This window comes from Cotesia glomerata, linkage group LG3, assembly GCF_020080835.1.
Source record: "Cotesia glomerata isolate CgM1 linkage group LG3, MPM_Cglom_v2.3, whole genome shotgun sequence".
Lineage (NCBI taxonomy): Eukaryota > Metazoa > Arthropoda > Insecta > Hymenoptera > Braconidae > Cotesia > Cotesia glomerata.
The window spans coordinates 6,233,763-6,260,902 of record NC_058160.1 but is presented as its reverse complement, the minus strand read 5'-3'; the positions used below and the strand labels follow the sequence as shown (position 1 = coordinate 6,260,902).

General features: G+C 25.9%; 5 protein-coding genes across 9 annotated transcripts; 2 read left to right on the top strand and 3 right to left on the bottom strand.

Moving 5' to 3' along the window:
- The first annotated feature begins 932 nt into the window (after positions 1–932).
- LOC123260885 (SPARC-related modular calcium-binding protein 2) lies at positions 933–15,354 on the top strand. Of its 4 annotated transcripts, none has more exons than XM_044722253.1 (9): positions 933–1,594; positions 8,770–8,929; positions 9,051–9,479; positions 11,548–11,772; positions 12,747–12,794; positions 13,393–13,470; positions 13,543–13,773; positions 13,849–14,187; positions 15,147–15,354. In XM_044722253.1, the coding sequence occupies exons 1-9, from the start codon at positions 1,484–1,486 to the stop codon at positions 15,230–15,232; spliced, it is 1,707 nt and encodes a 568-aa protein (XP_044578188.1). In that variant the 5' UTR covers positions 933–1,483; the 3' UTR covers positions 15,233–15,354. The 4 variants fall into 4 exon arrangements, with proteins under 4 accessions (XP_044578188.1, XP_044578187.1, XP_044578186.1 ...); XM_044722252.1 differs by having other exon boundaries at positions 12,744–12,794; XM_044722251.1 differs by having other exon boundaries at positions 12,714–12,794.
- Positions 15,355–15,505: 151 nt separating this feature from the next.
- LOC123260899 (cyclin-dependent kinase 9) lies at positions 15,506–18,346 on the bottom strand. The gene is made up of 6 exons (XM_044722272.1): positions 18,174–18,346; positions 17,951–18,035; positions 17,538–17,795; positions 17,209–17,450; positions 16,735–16,882; positions 15,506–16,332 (listed from the first exon to the last, which is right to left on the bottom strand). The coding sequence occupies exons 1-6, from the start codon at positions 18,278–18,280 to the stop codon at positions 16,024–16,026; spliced, it is 1,149 nt and encodes a 382-aa protein (XP_044578207.1). The 5' UTR covers positions 18,281–18,346; the 3' UTR covers positions 15,506–16,023.
- A 1,482-nt stretch (positions 18,347–19,828) lies between these two features.
- Positions 19,829–21,691, bottom strand: LOC123260902 (28S ribosomal protein S22, mitochondrial). Its single transcript, XM_044722277.1, has 3 exons — positions 21,502–21,691; positions 20,401–20,873; positions 19,829–20,329 (listed from the first exon to the last, which is right to left on the bottom strand). Exons 1-3 carry the CDS (start codon positions 21,593–21,595, stop codon positions 19,871–19,873), a joined length of 1,026 nt encoding a protein of 341 aa, XP_044578212.1. The 5' UTR covers positions 21,596–21,691; the 3' UTR covers positions 19,829–19,870.
- Positions 21,692–21,835: 144 nt separating this feature from the next.
- On the top strand, positions 21,836–23,444 carry LOC123260914 (synaptobrevin homolog YKT6). Of its 2 annotated transcripts, none has more exons than XM_044722299.1 (4): positions 21,836–22,039; positions 22,139–22,334; positions 22,853–23,124; positions 23,208–23,444. In XM_044722299.1, exons 2-4 carry the CDS (start codon positions 22,145–22,147, stop codon positions 23,346–23,348), a joined length of 603 nt encoding a protein of 200 aa, XP_044578234.1. In that variant the 5' UTR covers positions 21,836–22,039; positions 22,139–22,144; the 3' UTR covers positions 23,349–23,444. The 2 variants fall into 2 exon arrangements, with proteins under 2 accessions (XP_044578234.1, XP_044578236.1); XM_044722301.1 differs by having other exon boundaries at positions 21,836–22,050.
- Positions 23,445–24,316: 872 nt separating this feature from the next.
- Positions 24,317–27,057, bottom strand: LOC123260895 (NADH dehydrogenase [ubiquinone] 1 alpha subcomplex subunit 10, mitochondrial). The gene is made up of 4 exons (XM_044722265.1): positions 26,788–27,057; positions 25,111–25,761; positions 24,626–25,030; positions 24,317–24,540 (listed from the first exon to the last, which is right to left on the bottom strand). Exons 1-4 carry the CDS (start codon positions 26,866–26,868, stop codon positions 24,451–24,453), a joined length of 1,227 nt encoding a protein of 408 aa, XP_044578200.1. The 5' UTR covers positions 26,869–27,057; the 3' UTR covers positions 24,317–24,450.
- Positions 27,058–27,140: the final 83 nt, after the last annotated feature.

Below are 27,140 nucleotides of genomic sequence, written 5' to 3'. Positions count from 1 at the left end.
TTGGTGCATCAAAATCTTAAAAATTTACCTTCAAAAAAATAAGGAGAGACCAATTGCTAATTAGATCGTCGACATGCAGAGATTAAAAAAAAATATAACTGCGAATTTTTTAAAGTATTTTTTTTTATAATAATTGATTGGTTATAAAAATTCAAAAACTTGTCAGATGTCTTCTAATTTCAGTATTATATAATCTTCATTTTTTTTAAGAATGTTAGCCTAAAAAATTAAATATTGTAAACTTTTTTATTCAATTAAGTATTTTTTTTTATCAATCAATCAATTCAAAAAGTTGAAATTTTGATTGATATAAAATTTCGCAATTATGAAAACTTACAACATAATAAAAAAGTAAAAATTATTTTTTTTTCTACATTCACATGCACAGAAAAAAAATTTACTTAAATCAAGAAAATAATTTTGGAGAATGTCTTGATCTTTATTCAAGTAAAAAAATTCTTAAACTAAGAAATTTTTCTTAGTTTAAATAAATTTTACTTAATTCACGAATTTTTTTTCTTGATCTAAAATAATAAAACTCTTCAAAATTATTTTCTCGGTTCAAGAATTTTTCTCTTGATTCAAATTAATTTTTTTTTCTGTGTGAGGGTTGGATTGAACACTTGATTTTTTTTTTTAATGTATGAAGAAGCTGATGATTGGCAAGAATAAAAATAACAATTTATTATTAATCTTGTATCTGAAACAAATAATTTCGATATGAATTATTATGTATATATATGATAGTTTAAGTAATGATATATGTGATATAATGTAATGTAATAAATAAAACAAAAATGAAGTCTACTGGTACAGACATTAAATTGAGAGAGTGTATATAAAATGTTGGGTGTCTGCCTCCTCTTCTCCCATCCCATCCCGGCTGACTTATTTTCTTTGATATCGCACACGCTTCTCTCCATCTTCATTTCTCCACTCTGTTAGACAGTAAACCCTGTCAAGACCAACTGAGCAGAGCAGAGCTCTCAGACACCAGGCTCCAATACTGAGTAGCAAGTGCCAGTTGCTTACCAGCATTTGCCACGATTGGAGTTTATATTAATTCGATATTTTATATTTCGGCAACAGGTCATAAATTTAATTATTTTATTTTATTTTTTCAACTCTATTTTATGCTAAGGAATTTAAAAAAAAATTTTTTTTATTCGCAAACTGTGAATTTAGTGTGAAGAAAAAATAATAAAATTTAAAAAATGCAATGAAAGTATTGTAGAGGGAGTTTTTCTCCCCTGTAATTATGAGTATTTTAAACGGATTTTATTTTGAAACGACGTGTAATATCGGTGAAATTTACGAAGCGATCGTATGTGCCCAAGAGTTACATGCAATTGAGTGAATATGATTGTGATAAGGTTCTATTTATTGTATTTTTTACTTAAATAAATGTTGCATTGAAATAAAGTGGTTAATATTTATTTTAATAAAACATTTTTATAATTTATTAAGTTATAAAAAAAAAACAATGGAAACTTGGAACTCGTTTATTCTAAAAATGATTTTATTTTTTGTGGTTTTATCGCTGGCTTTCAAAGATTGTCAAGTAGTAGGAAATACAACCGTTGCGATTGCCAAGGTAATTAATTTTATTTCATTTATTTGTTAATTATGTTTTTTTTTTGCAGCAAAGAAACTAATCTTGTTTATTTATAATTTTAACTAACAGAAACTTTTAAAAAGTAGAAAGTTTTTAATATTTTGGGGAAAGTAAGGGACATCCGATAATTAGTTTTTATCATTGACGAATTATCTTTTATTAGGAAGAAGTGTTTCAAAACATTTACATTAATTTTTAAAAATATTTTTTTATCATTTTTTTTTTCTCTATTAATATTTTATTTAGTTTTTAATCATTATAAAAATTTTCCAAAGTCGGCTATTTTCAATATTGTCAACATTTTCAGCACTAAAATATTTTCAGTTTAATTATTGATTTTTTTTTTTTTGTTAAACAATCTTAATTTAATATAAAATAAATTCTTATATGGAGATCCAAATTTTGGTATTTCATATTCTATACAGTTAATTATTTATTATTAATAAATGAATACACTAGATAAGATTTATTTAAAATGTTCATGATAAAATGATGAGTAGCCAATAAATTATCAAATAGAAAAGTTTTAATTTTATGAAAAAAATAGGAAAAATAAAATTATCTAACAATTTATTCCTTATTGATACTTTTTTTTATAAAATATAATAATAAATAAAATGTTATGAAGATTAAACTTTAACATGAATTTTTTTAAAAACTATTTTAAAAATCGTATTTTTCCGAAGCGCATTGAATATAATTGAGCTAAAAATACGCACAATACTGAAAGATGCATTACTTGTATAGTATTATAATTTATAATATATTTAAAATTTATAATTCAAGATAAATTTGTCTCAATGAATTTTGTTGACAAAAGAAATTGATTTTAATTGAAAATATACTGATTAAGCTTTATAAAATTTGTGAATTATTAAATTTTTTTTGTCATTCATTAAAAGTTAAAAAAACTGTAGATTTATATACTTTTATAATTAAAAATTGACTAACTATTAAAACAATTTATATTATATACAATCATAATCTATTTACCGAAGTATAAGAGATGTATGCAAAGTAGAAAAACACGACACTCAGTAAATTTGTAAAAGTCTTTGCCTTTATGACGAAAGCAATATTATGTATTTATGCTTCCATTCAAATATTTACACTGCCTTTGTGTATATTTGCACAGTTTATATGCATGGAAAGTTAACATTTGATAGTTTACAAATTTACAAGATTGTTATTTGTATCTCGTGCTTACAAGATTAATAAATTTATACACGCTTTATCGTTATCATTGTGTGATAATTATTTCATTAATTTATGCAATGTTAATTAAATATTCAGTTATTGTTAAAACTATTGCAATAAAGGTGCAATTTTATTTGTTTATTTAGTGAAAATTGTCTACCTCGAAAGTTTAAATCAAACTTTATAATAATGTAATTTTTTAATCATCTCTTCTTTAGACTCATAAAAAATTACATCAGTAACTTAATAATTAGAACCTTTCATTAAATTTTCATATATTATCATTTTTTAATAAATTCTACGAATCAATTTTTTATACAAAATAAAAATAGTCTGAATTAGACGAAATGGAAAATTTTGAAGAAATTAGTTTTATTTCTATAAGTTACATGAATTCGATAATAATTGATTAAACATATCAATAATTCGTAAAAAAACTCATAAACATCCAATTTTATGTATTTGATAATAGAAACACTAAAAAACTAAAATTTATTATCCGTTAATTAAATTAAATTTTGTTGATTTCCGTTTTTGTAATTCTTACTTAATACCACGTGTAAACAGATATAAAATTTAATGCGACAACTTAACATAATTAAAAAAAAAAATTATCATTCCATTGACAAAAAAAGTAAAGATATTTTTTATTCGATTTGAAGATCTTGGATTTATTTTTGTTATGAGAATGTATTACTTCACCCATTTTTTACGAGTTGATAACTTTTATCGTATGCTCGTGACCATTTGACTCAGTTACCGTACCATAAATCAGCCCTTTTTATATTCATTCACAAAAATACTCAAAATGTGTTAAAACTCATGTATACATATATATTCTGAGGTCTAACACCACAAACATGATAAATCGTATGTAACAAGTAAAACAATAAGTTTATTACATTCTAACGACCACTATTATTTATTTTTTCATTCATTTAACTGGAGAACTTTCTATCTGTAGGTTATTAAGCCTCATTGAAAGATTATTTTTCTTATTACAATCGATCAATTACAAAGATGAGATATCTTGGTTCGAATTTAAACGATAGTCATCTAATGCTGTAATTGAGATGAGTGTAAGTTGAGTTCATTTATATTGAAGGAATAAGGGCATGTGATGTTTTACTTAATATTATTTAATTGTACATATTCTTATTTCTTAAGAATAATCTATTATTGAAGATCAAATGATATCAATGGAAATTTATTTTTGTCAGTTTATTTTTAGTTTTATCGTTTGTGCCAATAAATTTGATAATATACAAGCAAATAACTTCTCATTAATTATTTATTAATTATTCAGAACAGTATTGATTAATATTTTATTGAGGATGAAATTATTCAATTGAGACTCTTTGTAATTTATAAATATTCATTTTTTATCTGGAATTGAAAATTTATATCACATCAATCAAATGCTCGTTTTTAGTTTTCAATAAAATTTTTTTTTTTCAACAGATTTATTGGCAGTGATTGAACTTTAGATCTTAGTAAAATTAACCCTCGCGGTTTTGATAATGCCGTAAAAATACCGTAATTTTTCGGCATTTATGCTCATACCGTATATTTACCGTTATAATTCGGTAATAATGCGGTTAAACTATAGTTGTTTTGGCCAGTTTTTATACTGTAGTTATCCAGTATGTATACTGTACTTATGCTGTACAGTTACCAAAAATATACTATACAATTACTGCATTAATGCCCAAAAATTTTACCCAAAAAATTCCAAATATATACCGTAATAATACAGTAATTTTGCCGAATATTTTCTGACATAATGGACAATTATTAAAGATTTAGTTTTATTTTTAGTTCACTTCTATGTTAGAAATGAATAAAATGAAAAATTTCAAATTTTGCTTTTTATTCTCCATCGCTACTTTGCAAAAACAAATACTGTTTTTGAATAAAAAATATGTAGAATATTATTTTTTAATTAGGTATTTAGCGATAATTAATATAAAATAATACATATGTTAAGTAAATATATTCTAATTTTAATTTCAATTTCTAATTTCTCACTTAGAAAATTGCAAATTTTCTAAAATCGAAAAGTTATATTGTTTCACATATATAATTATATTATTTAATTTTAAATATGCTTATCGTAAGATGGACGGTGTGGTTTAATTTATATAGAATAAGTAAAAAAACAATATGGTATAGACCGGGTAGCTCAAATGGTAGAGTAGCCGACATGTCCCCAGGGGGTTCTGGGTTCGAATCCCAGTCCGAGCGTTATTTAATTTGACACCATTTTTTAAATATGGTTTTAATACAGTCATTTTACCGCCTTATTACCGTAAATATGCCGCATTTTCAGCGTAAATGTATCGCATTTTTACGGTAAATGTTCCGTAATTTTTCGATAAAAAAACTGACCAAAACAACCAAAAAAATGCTGAAAAAATACCGCATTAATACTGTATAATTGCGACATTTTTTCGGCATTTACAAAACCGCTAGGGAAATTTGTTTAGAAGTGAAATTTTTAGCTGCAATCAAATTACAATAATTAAAGTTAGAGGTAATTAGACTTATTCATTCAATTTTTGGATGTAAAAGTACTGAAAATTTCAATTTTTCGTTTTAATAATTTGATAAAATAGTTCTTAAAAAATTGATTTTATTTTTTTATAGTTATTTCTTAAATAATTTTTTTTTTCAAGTTTGAATTCATAGGTTCAAATATTATTAAAAAATTTGCATCCATAATTTTTTATAATATCTACAGAAATGGAATTTTTTTTTACTAAAAAATTATCAAATATGTGTTAATTTTAGTTTTATGTATTAAATTTTATTTCAGATAAAAAAATTTTCCATAAATAAAAATACAATTAAATTCTGAGCATTAACTGACACCAATGATTTTTAAACATATAATTTTACAATTTATATTAAATTAAACAGGTATATTGCTTAACAAAAAAACAACATCTACAAATGTAAATAAATAAATGCACAAATTTATTATTTTTCAATTAAAGACTATTATTATGACATAAGTTAAACGGAATCATTTGCTATTATGTCAATTACGATCGCGTGCAGCTTACAATTATTTTAACTTAAAATTCCTTTCCTTTCTTTTCTACACTATAAACAATTGAAAACAAAATATCAAATTATTTTCAAGTGTCTGCATATTTTCTGCGATACGGGAGTTGTAGATTCAAACTAGATAATATAAAATATTTATAATCGTCTAAATACGAAAACAAGTTGTGATTACATTTGATCAATGATCAGTATTTTTTTTTACATCAAATCAAAACTTAAAGCTTAGATAAATCTCAAGATATTAATCTGATCAAAATAAAATGACAAATCTAGGCGTAAGGCCAGATGTACCAGTATATGATCATATACTGGGGCTTTTACCTTATAATGATTTGATATAAATTATCATGAAATTATCACTGTAACATCAGTTATTATGTTGTAAATTATAATTACGATGTGGTTTTAACACTACATAACAAGGAAATGACATAAAGCGGTCACTATATAAGTGTTTTAATTATCGATTAACAGATCGATTCTTGCAGGCGCCAGAGAATTACAACGGACGGTAAAAATATCTGACGTAGTACTTAAACAGTGTAGCTAAAATAACCGGATGTCCTTGCGTTAATATTATTTATAGATTACGCACATATCTTCATACATATATGTATTGATAAATGATAGATCATATATCATACCAATCAACATGCATGTAATATTTTAATTATACGCTGTAACCAATCAATCTGTACAAATTATTCACCACTACATCGATACACCTTGTCATCAATTTTTTTATTTTTTTTTAAATTATCTTTGTAGAGAGAGTGAATAATAAAATGATAATTTAATTTCTTTGAAATGCGTAAAAAAATTGCCGGAAACTGTTGCCAGCGCATCGCTACACATTCTCAGTAATGCAAAATAATAAAAATTTTACGAAATTAAAAGTTTAAAAAAAGATTATTTTTTTTTATTGGTCATAGTCGAAACTCTTTAGATGTTAAAATTTGTTGTTTTTTAATTTAAAAATTAAATCATAGATTAAAAAAAAATCATTAATAATAATTAAAAATTGAAATAAAAAATGAGTGGTTATAACTATGATAATGATAAAAATAAAATGAATATAAGGAAAGAGGGAAGTAAGTAGAACGATCATAAAGAAGAGTGACGGCTGTGATAACAAATCGATCCACAAAATCCAAAAAGGATTACTTTACTTGTATATAGTCATTATCACTTGCCAAGTGCAAAATGATCGATGGCAATGATTAACTCGGCGCCACTAAGAAGCTATATCTTATATTAAGAAATATATATAACAAGAAAAAGCAAGACTACTATTATATTATTCATCTAAGTCAATGAAAAAACATCAAAGTTTAAGATATTTATATACTTATGTACACGATAACCATTAGTCACTTTTTAATAGATATATGTTTACCACTCTATGTTTCATATTTTTTTTTTTTACTTATATATACATGTATAATACCTGACTCGATTGAGTATGAATGTATGGACACAAATAAACTTCATAATTTTTATAAAAGTGATATATAATTTAATGATGAAATCAAATCGTTTAATTTTACTGAAATTTTTTTTATAAACTATAATTTCTGATTGTATCAGTTTTACATATACATATATTATAGTACAAGAAAGGTTTTACAGTTATGAAAGACAAATTTTTTTTATTCTGCAACAAAATTATATATATAGATAATTTATTGCTAATAGTAAATATTTTAAATAATGTCAAGGATTCTATTGTTTGAAAATTTTAATTTTAACATTTGACTTTTTTAATTCAAGTAAAGTTGCATTACAATTTTTACATGAAAGACAATCAATATTTTTTCATTAGATTCTTTTTATTTTATAGAGATAAAATTTTTGTTAAAATACTAGAAGTAAACAGAAATTTAAAATCATTCGAGTTCCGTAATCAATTAGTATGCTTAAGAGATTTGTGAGCCAAACATGATAAATATGTATGCATTAATTTTTTTATTGTCAAGTCTCTTTTGATTTCTTTATCCTATCAATCTTTAATGTGCGGCGCTTATTAAAAAAATTCGTTTATTCACAGTCAATTATTGTATAGCTGTAACTACTACACTGATGCATATTTAATGAGTTTATTATCTTTTAAATTGATTTTATGATAATAATAATTTTCAACAAGATGATTGATATGTTTATAATCTATTGTTGTTAATTAACTTTTATTTATCTTGATGCTTGATTGTAAATGATGGTTTTTATAAATATTCAAATAGTATTTCGATATTTTATACATAAATGACTAATTATGCGTTGATAAAAAAAATGTTAATCATGATTTATGATGGTTTGTTTATGTAATCAATTTTTTTATTATTAATTTTTGAAGCTTAAAAGTTTGAAAAATGGAACTAAACTTGAGAAAAATTACTTGTTATTTATCTTACTAATTTTTTATCTAGAATTTAGACTTGAAACTTTTATAAATAATTTTCATCGCATCAGTATTTAATTTTATTAATTATTCCACTGATAAGAAAATTATCTTAATTCAAGAGAAGAAATCTTGGACGAAGAAAATTAATTTAAAAAATATTTTTTAAGTAAATTTATTTAAATGTAAAACTATTATGTTCAATTTAAAATATTATAAATTTCAAAATTATTTTCTTGGTTCAAATTTTTTTTTGAAGCAAGTTAATTTTTTTTATTTGAAGATAAATTATGAATTTAAAAAATTGTTTTAACTTCATTTTAACATATTTAAACTTTTAGACTTTTTTATTCAATAATTCTGTTATAATTAATTTATTTAGATTTTTGATTAGTACTTGAAAATTTTTATAAAAAGTCTTATAATGCTTAACTTTTAATAATTGACCCATTCTATAAAAATTAAGTTCTAATTTTTTTACTCATATTTTTAGGAAGAATGTCGAAAAAAAATCGCAGAATGTTCAATGTTTGGTAAAGCAGATACACCAGTTTGCGGCAGTGATGGGGTGACATATCCTTCTCAATGCCAAGTTATTTCAAGACAATGTGAAGGCGAGTCAATTCTCATCAAACACAAAGGTCCTTGTCCAGGTAATTCCTTCAGATATTTATCATTTATTATGTAATTAATCATATCATAATAAAAAATAATTAACTATTAAGTATTACTAAATATTATATTGAGTTTAATTTAATATAAAAAAAATTTCAGAGACACCGGCCTGCTTTTCTGCAAGAGTAACAGCCCGTCCAACAGACAGACCAATTTGTCGTCCGGATGGTACTTATGCACCAGTTCAGTGCCACAAGGAAACTGGATATTGTTGGTGCGTTACTCCTCAAGGTCGGCCGCTTTTGGGCACTTCGGTGAAGTATCAAAAACCAAAATGCCCCGAAAAAAGGCTGTCTTCAACTTCCTCGACGTTGGATTACTTAGATACTTCCAGTCGATCTCCAGAAAAGCTTCTGGATGACATGCCTAATTCTAGTGAGAGAAGACGTACACCTAAACGGAAACAAAAGAGACAATTTAACAACAGGCACAGAAATAATTGTGATCGTACTGAAAAGGCTAAATTCAATAGCAATCTCATTGAAAATTTTAAAATTGAGTACCGACGGACTAATAATTCTAATAATGGTAAATAAATATTTTTTAAAAATAATTATTGATATGTGGAGACTAGTTTTAATAAAAAAAAATTAGGAAAAAGGTTGACCCTAAAGACCATCCCTGCAACTTCCCGCTACCTCCATAACTAAGTGCTCAACAATTCACTTATTTTTTAAGCTCTTCGAGCTCAAAAATATAATTTTTGTGTAATTTTGAGCTCTCCGAGCTCAAATAAATCGCTGTTCTGTGCTTTTGAGTTCTTCGAGCTCAAAAGGCTACTGGAAGTTTTATAGAACACTATTTTTTGGATTTTCAAACCACAATAACTTTTGAATGAATTAACCGATTTTCTCACGGTTTACGGCATTCAACGAAGTTTTTTGAGTTCTTTAAAAAATTTTTAAGAGTAAACTGGTCAGACTAAAAATTTCATAGAAATTCTGAAAAAAACATTTTTTTCAATTTTTTTCGACAACGATATCTCACGAACAAATCAACCGATTTTGATCGGACTGGTGGCAATCGACGTGGTTTTTGAGGTTAAGCCATTTGAAAGATATTTCAAAAAACGAATTTTTTCGAAATTTTATTTTTGAGATTTCTCAAAATTGATCGACTTAAATTCTGTAAATTAGTATCAGAATTATAGGGGCAAAAAAACTCTTCAGAACGCCGCTTATTTTGATCGAATCGGATAATCCGTTCAAAAGTTATGAGACATTTACACACACACACACACACACACACACACACACACACACACACACACACACACACACAGATACGGTGATATCACCGTGGAAATAGTGAGGAAAGCTTCCTAGGACCTCAAAACGTCGAGATCTGATAAAAACTCGATTTTCGAAAAACGGGGTGAAAACAATAACTTCCCGATTTTTGAAAATTTTCAATTTTCTTAGCATGAATTTTTGAAAAATACATTTTTGTTACAAATTTGTAAAAGTTTTCAAAATTATTTTTTTCATTCAAGAAATTCGATATAAATTTAAAACTTAATGATTTTGTATTTTTTTAAATCAATCAATAACTTTTGACTTTTTTCTTTTGAAAAAATTTAGATATCTTAAATCAAAAACCTAGACACTTAAAAAAAAATTTGATATTGAATCCAGCAGACTTCTGATATTTATTTGGCTTTTTTAAAATAAATAAAAAATTACAAACCAAAAAATTAAAAAATTATTTTTACAGTTTTAGAAATTTTCTACAAATGCATATTTTTAGTTTTTAATTTTTTAATTTTATTTTTTAATTTATCGATCTAAAAAAATTTTTTTAAATTGATAAAATTCGATTATATATTACACTATTTTTTAAATCGATTTTCTTTCTACAAGTAATTTTTTGTTTCAATATACTATATATAATTTTAATTAATTAATCGCTTGAATTTTTCTCTAATACTCTTCATAATTTCTGTAATTCTTAATGTATATTGCCGATTGGCGTCAGTATAAATAAATAGATATAATATTATATGGTCTCCAAATTAAAGTAAAGATAAAAGTGCTTTTTTAAAACCTGCGAAATATGCCAAGGACAGCTTACGTGTATCATGGAACAGGTCCTTTATCACTGAGTAGCCTTTTCTTAGAAGTTTGCATGTTACTAGTTATTGAAAGCAAACTGAAATAAATAAAAAAAATGGAAAAGGTTCTTAAAAAAAGAGTATTGGGCATCGCTAGGTAGTAAAGAAGCGAATTAAAAGCTTAAAAAAAAAGTAAAATCTTAAAGAGGAGTAATTGCTGGTTGTCACGGCGATGTAATTAAAGTGATTATTGTCGGGTTTGAAATGCATCTGATTACAGGTTTCTTGTTCGAGTCAACATACTTACCGCGTATTATATTTTTATTTTTATCAATTTCTTCATTTCTCTTGCCTTAATTTTAAGCATTAATTTTCCATTAACATTACATATATTTATTGATGACTTTTATAATTGTGAATAAAAAAAAGATAGTACAAATAATTGAAAAAAAAAAATAGTTAAGCTGTTTATGTATATTTATAGATTAATGCCACTTTAAAGTCCAAATAAATAACTCTGAAAATAACTGGATAATTGATTCACAGGTGATAAAAATGTCGAACGTATACTTACCTGGAAGTTTACGAGCTTGGATAAAGACGAGGATGGATATCTGGACCGCGCTGAGTATAAAGAGCTAAGAAAACTTGCTAAGAAAGCTATACGCCCGAAGAAATGTGCGAGAACTTTTGCTAAAAATTGTGATCTCAATCATGATCTCAAGTTGTCTAGACAAGAGTGGAGTACTTGTCTAGCCAATGACTTTACACGTAAGTCTGATGCGATATATGTTATTTAATATTTTTCTAACAGTGTTTTTTTACATAATACTGGTGGCTCTTGGTTCTACTCATCTTATCCTTCATAACTAAATATATTTTTTAAGTTTCATCGATTAGATAGTTAATTTATTTTATAATTTAGCATATTGCCATCCGGAATAATTATCTTCTTACATACTCGTGTAAAAAACATTCAATTCATCCGACTTTCGACTTAATGATGATTTCTTCCTTTGACTATTAAATTATATGACTATTTAATGAAAACTAGTATAGACTTGCCGGAAGGATTAAACTTTTTTTTACACGAGTGCGGGTAAATAGTAGTTTAATAAAAATGAAGTTAAGAAATAATAGAAGTTGAAGAGCAAATGTTTAAATGAAGTTTAAAAATATAATAACAATTGATATAATGAGTCAGGGAAACGAATAAAAGCAGGATGTTGTTGACAGACAGTTTGAACTCCGGTCACACTTGTAAATCCAACCGGAAGTTTGTGCCCACACGCAGTCACATAGCAAAGAAATTAAGGTAATTGAGGATAAAGAAGTTAGCCGTGGTGGTAGCTGACAAAAGTTTATGTATGATTGCTCGGATTAGTTATGCCATTCGTAAATCATCCCTTCCCACGTCCGGAAGTTATTATGTTTGCTAATATTATCATGTCTGCAGTAATCTGTTAATATCGTCTTTCATTTACTTTATTTTCTTTTATTTAGCTTCCTGATAATGAAGATCACAATAATGATGATGATAAAAATTATGAGTAATTTTAATTTTTAATATCGTTTAAGGTAAACGTAAATTCACCCGAAAAAAAAGTAAACGGACTAAATATTGATAATTTTGATTTCTGATGCCTCAATCTCAAGTTAGACATTTATTGTAACTCGCTAACTAACGTATACATAGATTTATTATCATTTAGTACTTTTGTTCTTGTCACTCAATGGCGCAGAAGGACGGCGTGAGGTCTCTGAAGCCCTGAAGACTCGGGCCTTGGACCAAGGTGAGTCCTTTTGCCATGAAATTCGATCCCCGAAAAGTTATTGCCCACCATCTCTGTATTTGGCTTAATTATTTTATCAGATGAAATATTTTTTTTTAGTTTAAATTTCTTCATCTAGCTCATGTTAGGCTTCAAGCATTTTATTGGTCAAATTATTTAGGACTATTGTTTATCTCCAAGAAAGCATGTTGATAACCATGGATATGTGATTGGCTATTAATTTATTTTTACCTCAATTCAAAATCTTGTCAGTACACAGAAAAAAAATTTTTCTTTAATCAAGTATATAATTTTGAAGAACTTAATATTCTTGATTTGAGTAGAAAAATTCTTGATTTAAGGAAATTTTACTTTATTCAAGAATTTTTCGTCTTGATTCAAGACAATTACCCTCTTCAAAATTATATTCTTGGTTCAAGAATTTTTCTCTTGAATCAAGTTAATTTTTTTTTCAGTGTATTTTCTTCTAATAGCATGAATATGGTTTTATAAATTTCAATTTTGCAGTGACTAATATTTTTTACTGTCTTTTATCTTATTTATTATTTAATATTTATTTGTTAATGATAAATATATATTTTGTTATTTTTATTGCCAGTTTTGAAGGAAAATCCATCGCCAGTTCATACCCGGCCAACATTTAATGACGACTCTACGACTAAAGAAGAAAGTGATGGTATAAAAATATATAATTAATTATTTAAGTTAAAGTTGAGTAGTTTATTTTTCAGATTAAAATTTTTTTTAGCTATTGACTGTATTACGGATAGAAAATCGGCACTAGAAGACTCAAAACACAGCAGCCAATCGTTCTACGTACCAGAGTGCACACCGGATGGAAGATACCTGAAGGTTCAATGTTATTCAAGTTATTGCTTCTGCGTGGACCAGGATACAGGAAAACCGATTCCAGGGACTTCATCAAAAGAACCAACTCCTAATTGTCACCCAGCACCTCCACCAAATAGACCAATGAAAGGTAGTTCATTATTTAATTTATAATAAATAAAACTGTTTCAGTATTAAATTTATTCATTGAAAATTAATGAAATAGGATGCCCAGATGAAAAAAAGAAACAATTTCTCAGAGACTTGATTGATCTGATGGACAAAAAAATGAAAACATCCAGCGCAGACTCGGTTGAGGCAACCGACAAGTGGCCAGCGTCTCAAGAAGAGAGGATAGCTACTTGGCACTTTGTTATGCTTGATAAAAATAAAAATAAAGTACTTGAAAGAAAAGAATGGAAGAGCTTCCGTACTATGGTTGCGAGCAATCGGCATTTGCGGAGATGCGGGAAAAAATTACCGAGATATTGCGACATAAATAATGATCGAAGGATCAGTATGACCGAGTGGCTTAGTTGTTTGCATGCTCAACAACCAAATCCAGGTAAATAGATTTAGATTCTCTTAATGTACACTGAGAAAAAAAAAATTTTGTCCAGAAAAAAATATCTTGGCTTAAGAATCGTTTAAAATAAATTTTGGTTTTTTGACAAAAGAATATTAATATCTATCATGATAATAAAGTATTGGCATTAATTTTGATAGATTAACAAACGAATAGGTTCACTTGAATTAAACAAAAAATAATTCGATTAATTCGATCAATTCTTAAAACAAGAAAATATATTCTTTAAAATTATTAAGAATATATGGGGTTTAATTTATTTAATTGAAAAAAAAAAATTTTTTTTTTTTTTAGAAAATTTAACAATTTTTTTTTCAATTAAATAAAAAAAATATATAAAAAAATCGACCCTGCCCGGGATGAGCGGGAATAGTTGTCAAATTGACTGAAGTTTTTTTTGGGAAAAAAAAAAAAAAAAAAAAAAAAAAAAAGAAAAAAAGTGACCAACTTTGAAAAAATAACGATTTTGCCCAAAAAAAACCGATTATTTTATAGAATTGATCATATTTAATTTTTTTTGTGTATTTTTTCGAAAAGTTCATTCAAAAATAAACATTTTTTTTAAAATGTCTAAAAAAGTTATGGCTATTTGAAAATAAAAAAGCCACTTTTTTGGGAAATTCATAACTTTTTTTGGGTTGGATGAAAAAATTTTCAAAAATGTTTTTCAAAGGGTAGAAAAGAATAGAAAAGTTTCAGCTAAATATAAAGGGGTCGGGTTCAAAAGTGGTCGATTTGGCATGGAATACCCCATATCAACGGTACTTTGGTAAAACCTCGTATCTCTCATTTAAAATACATAGAAGATACGTGGTTTTACCAAAGTACTGTCGATATATTCTTGTGACAAGAAAATTTTCTGAAGAGTAGTACTTTTTTTTTTTCAGTGTATAATACAATAAATTTATATATAAATAAATTTATCATTTTTTTTTCAGTTGAAAGTTCGACAAATACTTCAACGTTGAAGCCTCGGAGATTAGGTCCGAATCCACTTGATCAATTTCTCAATGCGGATGATTAAGTGTCATATGTGATACGAATTTTTATAACTTTTATTGATCTTATGCTAAAAACTAGTGATTTCAAGGATTATATATAGATACATGTATGATTTTATAAATTAGTAAAACTATTTTATACTAATTTTAATTACTTATAATTTTTTTTACCTTGTTTGTAATTTAAAAACAAATTTTTTTACTCTTATAAAAAATAGTTAAATAATTGATACATGAATCGTTGTAACTTAAATATATAAAAATGTTTTATTATTTTATAAAATCATTATTTTTTCTCTCTCTCTCTCTCTCTCTAAATATATATGTAAATTTACTTATATGAAGCGATGAGTATTAAAACTGGTTGTTTTGTTATGTACATGAAACGGTGCTAAACAAAGTACAAGCTTATAGAAGAAACTTTTTGTGTACTAAAAAAAAACATAATTTAATCCAGTTATTTTTTATTTTATTAATAATTAGTTATATTAATTCTATGACTTAAATTAACTATAGTGAGTTGTCATTGAATAAAAAAAATTAAATATCTTCACATTGCTTAAAAATTTCTTACAGCAGAAAAATAAGAAAGTTAATATGATTTTTTATAAAAAAAACTTATTTTTCCCTACATATGTTCTCAGTCATTTAGAATGTATGGTTGACATACAATTATTAATACAAAATATGTATTGCTATCAAAAGAATGTAAGCTAAAATATATTGATCAACAATTTAATTTTTTTCAAACCTTAAATTTACTCGTTACTAAAATATTGCATTATAAATAACATTATAATATATGTAATATACTTTAGAAAACACGATCTTGATAACCACTGTCGGTTACACTGGTAGTAGGTCTGGTTGGGCCAGCAGGTGCTGGATGATGAGGATGTCGCATATGTCCTGGTCTTCGTGGAGGTGCCAAGAATTCGAACATACTTTGTGTGTGTTGAGCCAACATTTTGCTCAAGTCAGAAGGCATAGGGTCGGTCCAAAAAAAGTCATGGTTCAACGCTGAGTCAGAGTCGTATCTTTTACTTGGATCAAGAATTAAAAGTTTGTCCAGTAAATCACATGCATACGCATCTTTGACATATGGCTTTAGTCGTTCTTTGACCTGAAATAAAATTTTTATTTTTAATATAAGTATGAGTTAAAAATTTTAATTATTACATATTAATTTTGATTTGGAGTACTGAATTGTTCCATGTAATTATTGGGGTAATCGAAAAAAATAGACCTGGAAAAAATTTTAAAGTTATGAAAAATTCATATTATTTCATTAAAATTATTATATAATAAAAATTATAATAATAATAATTGTATCACACCCACAATTTTCCTGAAAAACAAGCACCCCTAGAATGATTGCTCCATTTTTTGTTACAAAAAAAAAAAATAAAAAAAAAATATTATTATTATTTTATAATAATTTTAATGGAATAATATGAATTTTTCATAACTTTAAAATTTTTTCCAGGTCTATTTTTTCCGGGATTAAATTATTAGATCCGCTTACTTTTCTTTTTTGTCCTTTGGGTAGATCCATTTTGTTAAACAAATCTAGACTTTCAACTCCGGGCCAAACTTCTGTGGTAATTGATCCGCATAGTTGCGATATTAATGTTAATTGTTGTTGTTCAGTGTTACCTTGCATGATGGGAGATCTGAAAAATAAATTACAGAAATTTCATCAATACAAATCGATAATACATTTATGATTTTTATAATTTTAAATGAGTAATATCAATATATAAAAATAATTTTTCTCTAACTTTTTTATGAAAATTAATGTAGCATATATTTAATAATTTTAAAAATTTTATAACTAAATTGTGGCAAAAAAAAAATTTACATCCAGAAATTAACAAAAATAAAAAATTGTCAAGTGACTGCTAACTTTAATGTCATAACTTTTTTAATAGCAATAAAAATTAGACTGACAATTAAATGTAAATTACAATGTATTTTTTAATCAAAAGTAAGTACATACCTCGTCCACATTTCAGCCATTATGCAGCCTGCACCCCACAAATCAACGGGAGGCCCATAGTTTCGATCTCCTAGCAGTAACTCTGGCGGCCGGTACCACAGTGTTACGACACGGTTGGTATAGCGATTTGCTTGTCCAGGTTTACTTACACTAAACGCTCTTGCTAACCCAAAATCAGCTAGTTTTAAAATACCATTTTTGGTTATGAGAACATTTGCTGCTTTCATGTCTCGGTGTAGGATCTATTCAAAATAATCGCAGTGATTAATCATTGCAATGAATTTCATTAAAAATCGTAACCATAAAATGAACCAGATGAAAATAATTACCTTATTACTATGAATGTAATATAGACCATTTAACAATTGTTGCATTACTTTTTTAATTTCGCCTAAACTAAATTTTACATTGACATTAGAAAGTAAACCAGCCAGATCATGTTCGCAGAAATCAAAAACGAGGTAAAATGTAGAACGATAACGATTATATTGAGTGGCTTTTGTTCGACAAATTTCAATTAAATTAACGACGTTTTCATGTTTGAGCAATTGGAGTATTCTAATTTCTCGTAAGGCAGTGATGGGGAACTGAAAAAATTCATATAAAATAATTAATTTAAAAAATAATTAATTCATATAAAATAATTAATTTTAATAAATTCTATTGACAATTTCAATAAAAAAATATTAATAGGATTATCTTCAACATCAAATAAAAAAATTAACAAAACAAATATATTTACCCCTTCTTTTTCATTATCCATCAGGACTTTTTTCATGGCAACAAATTTCTTACTATTCTTTTTGTCCCTTGCTTTGAACACCTCCCTGAAAAATTAAAATAAAAATAATAATTTATAGACCTATTTAGAATAGGTGAAATTTGATTGATTTTAAAGGAATTTTTTTTTTATTTTTTAACCTAGAAAAAAATATTTTTTTATTTAAAAGGTTATTTTTACATACCCAAAGGTACCCTGACCAATTTTAGCAACTTTTTCATATTTTGCGGATTCGTCACAATGAGGAAAATCAAATTCTTCAATATATTTTTCTTTTTCTTTAGAATTCATAATTAATTAAATAAATTCTCTATTTCATGCAATCAGAAAATAAACATAAACACAACCTATCACAACTAAATGCAAAAATGAAATTAAATGCAAAATGGCTGACGACATCTAGTGTCTAAACTCCAAGTTTTGGAATTAATATTTTGGAGGGGGGGGAGGGCGCCATGTGCATCCTTTCGCTCCGTAAAGAGCACGTGGTAGAGGCGCTACGAGCGCTGTCTAGATTTCATGATCGATAGTAACGAATTATGGAAGAAAAATTTGTCTTTTAATCCTCATTGGTTGAAATAAAAGCGCGCCTACATGTCACGAAATTAAAATTTGTGGTAAATTTAATGAAAATTAATCAAATATTTGAAAAGAATAGAGTAAATTAGTATGATACTGAAATCAGCAGACATCTGAAAATTTTTTTAATTTTTATAACAAATCCATTATAAAAAAAATATATTTTTTAAAAATTTGCACTTTTTATTTTTTTTTTTAATTTCTAGACGTGGACTCCAAGGACCAGTTTTTCAATCCAGAATAAAATTTTATCCAATGATGAAATATATCTATACATAAATATACTGGCAATAATAATAATAGTTTTATCCTGAATTAAAAAACTGGACTTAAAAGTTTTATTGATAATAATTTAGTTGTTAGAGAAATCAAAAAAATTGACAGTAAGTATTCAATTTCAAAAAAAAAAAATTTTTAAAACTTCAAGTGCACTTTTAAAAAAATATTTTTTACTTCTAATTTAATAAATGAAAAAAAATCAAAAAATTAAAAATATTGGTTAACCTTAGTATCATTAAATTCAATATCCTAAGTTAGGAAGTTAAAATTATCAGTTTGCGAATTATTCACAGATCAATTTGCATCAAGTCATGATGCAAAACTTTATGAACATTTGTTTAGTATCAGTTTTTCAAAACAGATTTGGTATTAAAATCAAGTTTTCTTCGTATTTTGATAAAAGAAAAATAAATTCAATTTTAATAAAAAACCTGGTTTGTAAAACTGACCCTCAAAGATACCAATAAATTATTCGCTCAAGTTTTTGAAAGTTTAGTAAGTATAATCTCTGCAATAAATGCTATATTTTTCTCAATAAGGCAGTTATGAATTTTTAAAAATTTTATTTTCTACAGGCACCTGATTTTGTTTATTATCTTAAAACCTATAAATTAAAACATTAAATAGAATAAAAGATGTTGATAAATCCGTCGCTCGACAAACTAATGTTTTAGTTAAACTATTGTCGACATAAGAAAATGTTTAAGTGAAAAAATTTAATTTTAAATAAATCTGTTTTAATTTGATTCCGTTAATTTACATAACTAAGTACGTATCTTTAATAATGACATTAATTGATAAATTTCAACTGACTTTAAAATCACTTGTCAATAAATACTTTTATAGATTGAAACTGCTCGAGTCCAGTTGAAAATTACAACAATTATTATTATTATAAGTATTAGTGAAGGATCTGATAACAAATAATGCAATATATTTTAAGTGGAATAATATTATTAAGTAATTATTACAAAAAGTAACTAAAGATAACTTATAAAAAATTTATTCATAAAATTATATACATTATTCAATACCATGTGCTGCTTTTACACCTTTTTCAACTTTCTTCCGTGCTTCTGCTAACTCTTTATATGATTGAATAGCAGCTATCAATTTACCTCTAATAGGTGATTCTAAATCAGCGAAATTTTGAATGAACTTAAGATCATCTCCGTCGTGGGTAATATCCACTGCTTTAGAAGACGGATTTATTTTATTGTACAATTTTATCAGCAGTACAGCATCTTCGATAAAGCCATTTGTTATATTTTCGAGTAACAAATTATTTATGTTTTTATTCCAGGTTAAATAAAACACTAACGGCCCATAGTGTCTCGTTGATCGGAGTACTTTAAATTGACTTGTATTATTAACTGCTTCATAAACAGCAGATGTAACTCGATGAAAATCAGGATCATCTGGATCAAATTGCAAGCACGCACGGTCTAGTACAAATTCGTACTCTTCTCTTTTTAATAAATCCTGAAATTAATCAATAAAGTATTAATCATCAAGTATTTTGTATTAAGTAATAAAATAAATAAGTAAATTACTTTTAAATATTCATCTTGAAACATTCTAGGTGTAACCAATTCACGTCCTTTAACAGGAAAGTAAGTTTGGTTCATACGAAACCTTTCCTCCCAATTAGCTTTTCTCAAAGTACCATCAGGATCTCTGACGGCTATTAGTCTATCAACAGCGCTCACTCCATAAGTAATATCAGTAAAAACGTACTTAGTCGTATCATGCCCTTGGATTTCGGGGTCTTTTGATATAACTTCTGTTATTGGCTTACGTTTTTTTACCACTGGTGGCATTTGTAATTTTTCATCAACTCTAGCTTGTACTTTCTTCATTAGATCTTGAAGCTCTTCATCAGTCATAAACTTATACTGAGGATCTTTTATGGGTTGACCGTCTTTACGTTTACGGTAAACTTTTTGCAAATCTGGTCTCGTAAGTGTTTTAAGTAGTTTTTGTACTTCATCATTTATAAATACTGGTCCTGGGTCACGTTGGTCTTCTACAAAATAATTAATAGAAAATAGATTAATATCTGCGTTGTATAGAATCATCATAATGATCAATTTTCTTTTAATCTCACTACATAAAAGATTGCTGACAACAAGTAAATCAATAAAAAGCTATGTGGTAAATGAACCACATGATAGAATAGTAAATCTTGTGAACATTCTAAATGGTGAAGTGGAATTCTACGGTGGCACATTCAGTGCATTTTTGTTAAATATTTAAAAACAATTGTTTATTTACGTATAAACTATATAGATGACACTGAAGTTAGCAGACGTCTAAAAATTTTTGATTTTTTTTATTAATTAAATTACAACTAAAAAGATATTTATAAAAAATTGTACTTATAGTTTTTTGAGTTTTTTACACGTAAAATTTTTTCAATAAAAAATTTCTAAAAATTTTGAAATGTCGGCTAACTTAATTTTCATACTATATAGACTTTTTCTCATTTTTTTTTCTTTAATTAAATTCTAATTAATTTTTTTAATTAATGTTATTTAATTTTCAAAATTTTCTATTGAGGTCTATTGCCGATGGGTATATGTTGATAAATAAATAAATAAATAAATAAATAAATCAAAGTTTAACCTATGATAATTAAAAATAAATATCATTACCTTGTAAATGTGTTGAACTGAATTTACAATGCCTTCCAATGGTATTGATTTGTAATCTACGGAATATTAAATGAACATTTCTCGCTGAAATCATATTTGACAGTTGTTTTATCAAATTTTTATATTAAATTATTGCAACTTGCGATGATTGTCATCGAAAAAATTAAACAATATTAAGCACGTGAGTAATAAGTAAGAAAATATTCGAATTTACTACCGGCACGGAAGAAAATTTGTAATTTTCTTATCAACTGTACACGTCATAATTTTTTTTTCTTTTAAACAGAAAAGACAAGTAGTGACAAATCTCATCATATTAGTTTTTTTGTTAACAATATTTTATAGTTTATTGAAGACAATTATTGTCTTTGTTAATGTTAATGGCCAATTGATTTCGCATTAGTAGAAATTAGGGTTTGGTCGACAGTTGTGTTATAATAACCTATATAAATACTATTTTGACGTTTTTCACTGTCAATTGTTTATAGAATCTAATAACATAGTTATTAGAAAATCCATATGAAATTTTTGACGAATTGTTAGTTAAAAGTACTACTTATTGAATTTATATTTATATATAAAATATTTTTAACTGTGTTTATTTATCAATTAATATATGTAAATAAATTTTTTTTAGATAAAAATGGTTAAATTATATGCTTTAACAATACTGTACAAAGGTCCAACATCAGCGACAGCTTTAAAATCTGTTTATGACGTTGATTCATTTTCCTATTTTCAACGTGGAAGTGTCAAAGAATTTATGGGATTTGTGAGTAAGACAATAACTGAGAGAACTCAAATTGCATCACGACAAAGTGTTAAAGAAGGAGGTAATTTTTTTTTATTAATAAATAAATATAAGTATTTAAAAATTCATGTTTTGCTTTTTTTAAAAAAATTATAAATATTTTCACTTTCTAATCAATACAAATTTTTTACAATTTATTTTATTATTGTTTAATATTTGTACAACATTAATTCATTGAAACAATTTATAGAATTTTTTTCTATTAAAAAATATTTCTATTATTTTTGCATTTGATAATATCAAGCAATTCTGTAATGTATGAATGTAAATTATTGATTATACTTAACTGAAGGTTTAGGGTTATTCAAAGGTATTAAAGTATATCAAGGATTTTACATTATTCAAAAACTTATCAATTGAAAATCACTCACTTGTTATAAAAGTTATATATTTATTGGAGCTGAAAATTTTTTATCTCAATAAATCCATTGTTACTTAAATGTATTATTAAATTTATCCATTTTTAATATTTATTGAGTATAAATTGATTGAAATTAAGTTAGTTAACAAAGTTATTTATTAAAAAATTATCATTTACAGAATATATGTGTCATGTTTACGTAAGAGGTGACAGTTTAGCTGGCGTTTTAATTTCGGATCATGAATATCCGAACAGAGTGTCACATACACTTATTACCAAAGTATTAGATGAATTTGCAGCAAAGTATCCTTCTAATTCATGGCCAACATTGAATGAACCGACTTGTGATTTTCCACAAGCTAATGTTTATCTTGCTAAGTATCAAAATCCTCGGGAAGCTGACTCATTGACTAAAATGCAAAATGATCTGGACGAAACTAAAATCATACTTGTATGTTATTAAAACAATTTTTAATAAATCAATTGTTGTTTGAATAGCTATAGTAAGTAATAATTTCTTTTTATAATTTTCAGCACAGCACTTTAGAAGCAGTATTACAAAGAGGTGAAAAATTGGATGATTTAGTTCAAAAATCAGAAGGTCTGAGTATACAATCTAAAGCATTTTATAAAACTGCACGTAAAACTAATTCTTGCTGCAGTTTGACAGCTTAAAATATCATATATTCATGGTATATACCTAACAAATGTACAATAAAGACGTTTACATAAATTATATTATATATAAATATCATTATATATATATATATATATATATAAAAAAAAAAAAATTTTTTTTACGCTGTCAAAATAATTCCATTTTAAGTTAATCTTCAGTATATTTATAAGAAGATACATTCTCTGTAAAATAATATTCTTATATGCGAATTAATTTTAAGCTTTTATTATTCATTAAGTTGATAATGAAACAAGGAAAATTGTTTTTTTTTTATATTTATTATGAATTAAATTTTAAATAAAATTTCAGTGTTTAAAAAAATTTCGATGTATTTATACACTGAGAGAAATTTTAATTAGTTTAATTATTACTAAAACTTTAAATTTTGTAAAACAATTGATCTCTTCATTGTGACATTCAATTAATAACTCATTTGTAAAAAAAAAAAAAAATACAAAAATTTTATTTAGAAAATTAATTATGAATACCTAGAAAATTTCCAGTTTTTATATAATTTTTAATGTGTTGTCGATGAGAATAATTTAAAGTCAGGCGTTTTTTTTTTTTTCTAGTAACAATTGAATAGTTTAGAGTGATTTAATTTACTGAGACTAATAATTAATTTAGATGCACTGAACTTTTTATAAACAGTAGATAATTCTTTATTTTTTATGACCGTGAGATATTTGTAAAAAAATTATTTTGACAGTATAAATTAAATGCCATTGAATTGATCGGTGTTGGATGTAAAAAAAATAATGACGAGAATAAATAATTGTTTCATTGTTATTATAAAGATCTATTATTTTTTTATACTTAACCACGACTATAAGTTGAAAGATGTTTTTTTAATTAAAGGTGATAATTATCTTACCTAAAGTTTTTTGAAAATATAGATTACTTCATATTGATTAAATTAAATTGTAAGATTATAAAGAGGTGAATTTAATTAAAAAAAAAAAGATTTATTCTCTCGAATGGTTTAATGAATTTTACAATGAATTATTTCACAACTAAGCCATAATGACTAAATAATATCGAGAGAAGACTATAAACAGCTTCAGCTTTACCACTTCATATAAATAAATTTGTGTTAGTTTATCTGATTTTATGTTCTTCTTTAGTTTTAAACAAAACACCTTTGTCGAGTTGTGGATCGTATCCCGGTGCGTATTGAACACCTCCTTCCTGAAAAAAAAATTTAATTGGTTTAGTATTACACACATGTTATTTAAGAGTATAAAAGAAAAACAAATATCAAATTAATACTAACAGTTTCTTGATGGTTTGCTAATACTAGATGGTGATCATGGAGATCCTGTCCTGATACAATCACATCTGGAATATCATAACGCATGACAAGTGTTGAGTGAGTCAATGCCTCAGCTTGGTTACAAAAGACACCTCTCGCTGCCCGTTGTGCATCTAGAGTTGTAAATTTCCAATCATCCATTTTTTCAGTTTCTCTGTCAAAATCATCGAATTCCAATTGTTGAATTTCATCAACAATTGTTGGCATGTCGCCTTCTTCAGTCCAGTCATAAAACAACACATGGGCATGCTTTGAAATATTTGGTATATATTTTTCTTTGTAAAATTTATCAATGTCACTCAGATATTTAGTAGTGAATGCTTTCGTGCTTTTCTCTTCCGGTGTTCCATTTCTTTGAATACGATTCTACAAAAAATAATTTTTAATTATTTTAAATGTTAAATTGGTGAATTTATTTTAGTTTAATTGATTCTTAAATTAATTACCTTTATCGTTTGAATCTGTGCGTCCAAGTATATAACTAAATGTGGTCTGAAAAGATGGTAAAGGCTGTTGGTTCTTACACTATTGTAGTAAGTAAGACCACCTCTAGATATATATCCACTCTGGAACATTGCATTGGCAAAGACCATGTCAGACCATGGACAACGCTGCAAAATAACACCTTCTCCTGTTGAAAACAGATGCTGCAACGCCCTAATATATTGACGGTATCTCATCATATAATATCCATGCTGTATAGATGCGCTGTTTCGGCCCTTTGGATCCTTGAGGAACATATTTAAATCAAAGTACTGCGCGTCAATCGGTAGCTTTGAATTGAGATTTCTCATATCAAATCCATATGGAGTGATTAAAAATTCATCCCAGCTGTATGGAGGCATGTAACACATTTCTAGTTCTTCAGCAAGTTGTCGCGCAAATTTATCTTTTCCTACACCCGGTAGTCCTTCAATAACAACTATTTTAGTATTATCATCAAATCTCTCTTCCATAGGATCGAAAAACACATCCCAAAATGAATAATCTTTGTTCATGTAGTCGTAAGGCGCTGGACGAGGTGGTCGGTCTTGTCGCATAACTTTCCCAGTGATAAATGCGACTTGTGTTTTTGCCACATTTTTTTGTTGACTTAACTAAAAAATAAAATAATTATTATGTTATTTGTAGTATAAAATTGAGTAGTTCAAATACTTTGTTTCGTTTTTTAAAGTTTATAATTTAATCATCAATAAGTTTAATAAGCATTTAATATTTTACCATTAAAAGTCATTAGATCTATTAGAACAATTTAAACGATGTCAATTAATAAATAATAGAATAATTATCAGGAACTTGGACAGAAAAAAATTCAAGTGCTAAATTTTCAAATACTGCAACGTTTGTAAAAATGTTAAAAAGATTTTTAGGGCCAGTTTTTCAATCCAGGACAAAATTTTATTCAATGCTAAAATATATCTATATATTTTAGGTACATAGATATACCGATAAACTGACAATAATAATTATACCTTGGATAAAATTTTATCTCGGATTGAAAAACTGACCCTTAGTGTTATTTTAATTTATATTTTTGTTAATTTGGTTGTATTGTTCAATAACATTTTGTTTTTATTTATACAGTTTGCCTGAAGAAGTTTTGAAATACAACGAAACGTTATAGTATTTTAAAATTTAGCATTTGAATTTTTTTCTGTCCAAGTTCCTGATAATTATACTATTAAATTTAACATCATGGATGTGAATATAAATCTTAATTAATAAATAACCATCAAAAAAATAATTTTCAACGTATGTTGATTCAGAGGTTAAAAATTGTCATTTTTGTATCAATAATTTCTGAAATTTTATTATTTCTAAAAAAAATTTCATAATTAATTATTAAATATATAAATAGAAATTTAACAGCATAGAATCTTAAATTATAGAAAAAAAAATAGGTGAGTTAGGAATTTATAATTTTATTATATTGAGATTAATAAAGAAAAATTAATCAATAAATGAATAAACATAAATATCACCAATAATTGAAAATATTTACAAATAAAATACTTGAATAACAATGAATAATAAAAATCTACATGACAATTACAAATAGCAGCTATAAGATAATTAATTATAAGGTATATAATACAAAAAATAATAAAATAATTATTACTAACCTTACATAATCCACTAATAAGTCCAGATTTGAACAATTTTGAGTGACCTAAACGAAGTGGTACTGCCATATTCATCAACATTATTTTTTAATTACTTAATTAAAGTATTGAAATAAACATAATTTTCACAGGAATATAAAATGCAATTTACGAACACTTAAGAAAAAAAAAATATGTTGATTAGATGTTTTTAAGCACCTTAACTCAAAATCGGAGTTAAGGCCTCCGACTTTTCATTATTTTATTTTTTTCTAGTCGTCAAAATTCATGTATTGGCTTATTGTCCCGATACTGAACTCAGTGGTACCAATTACAAAACTAAATCTGTCATTGGTAAATAAAATAGAATACCA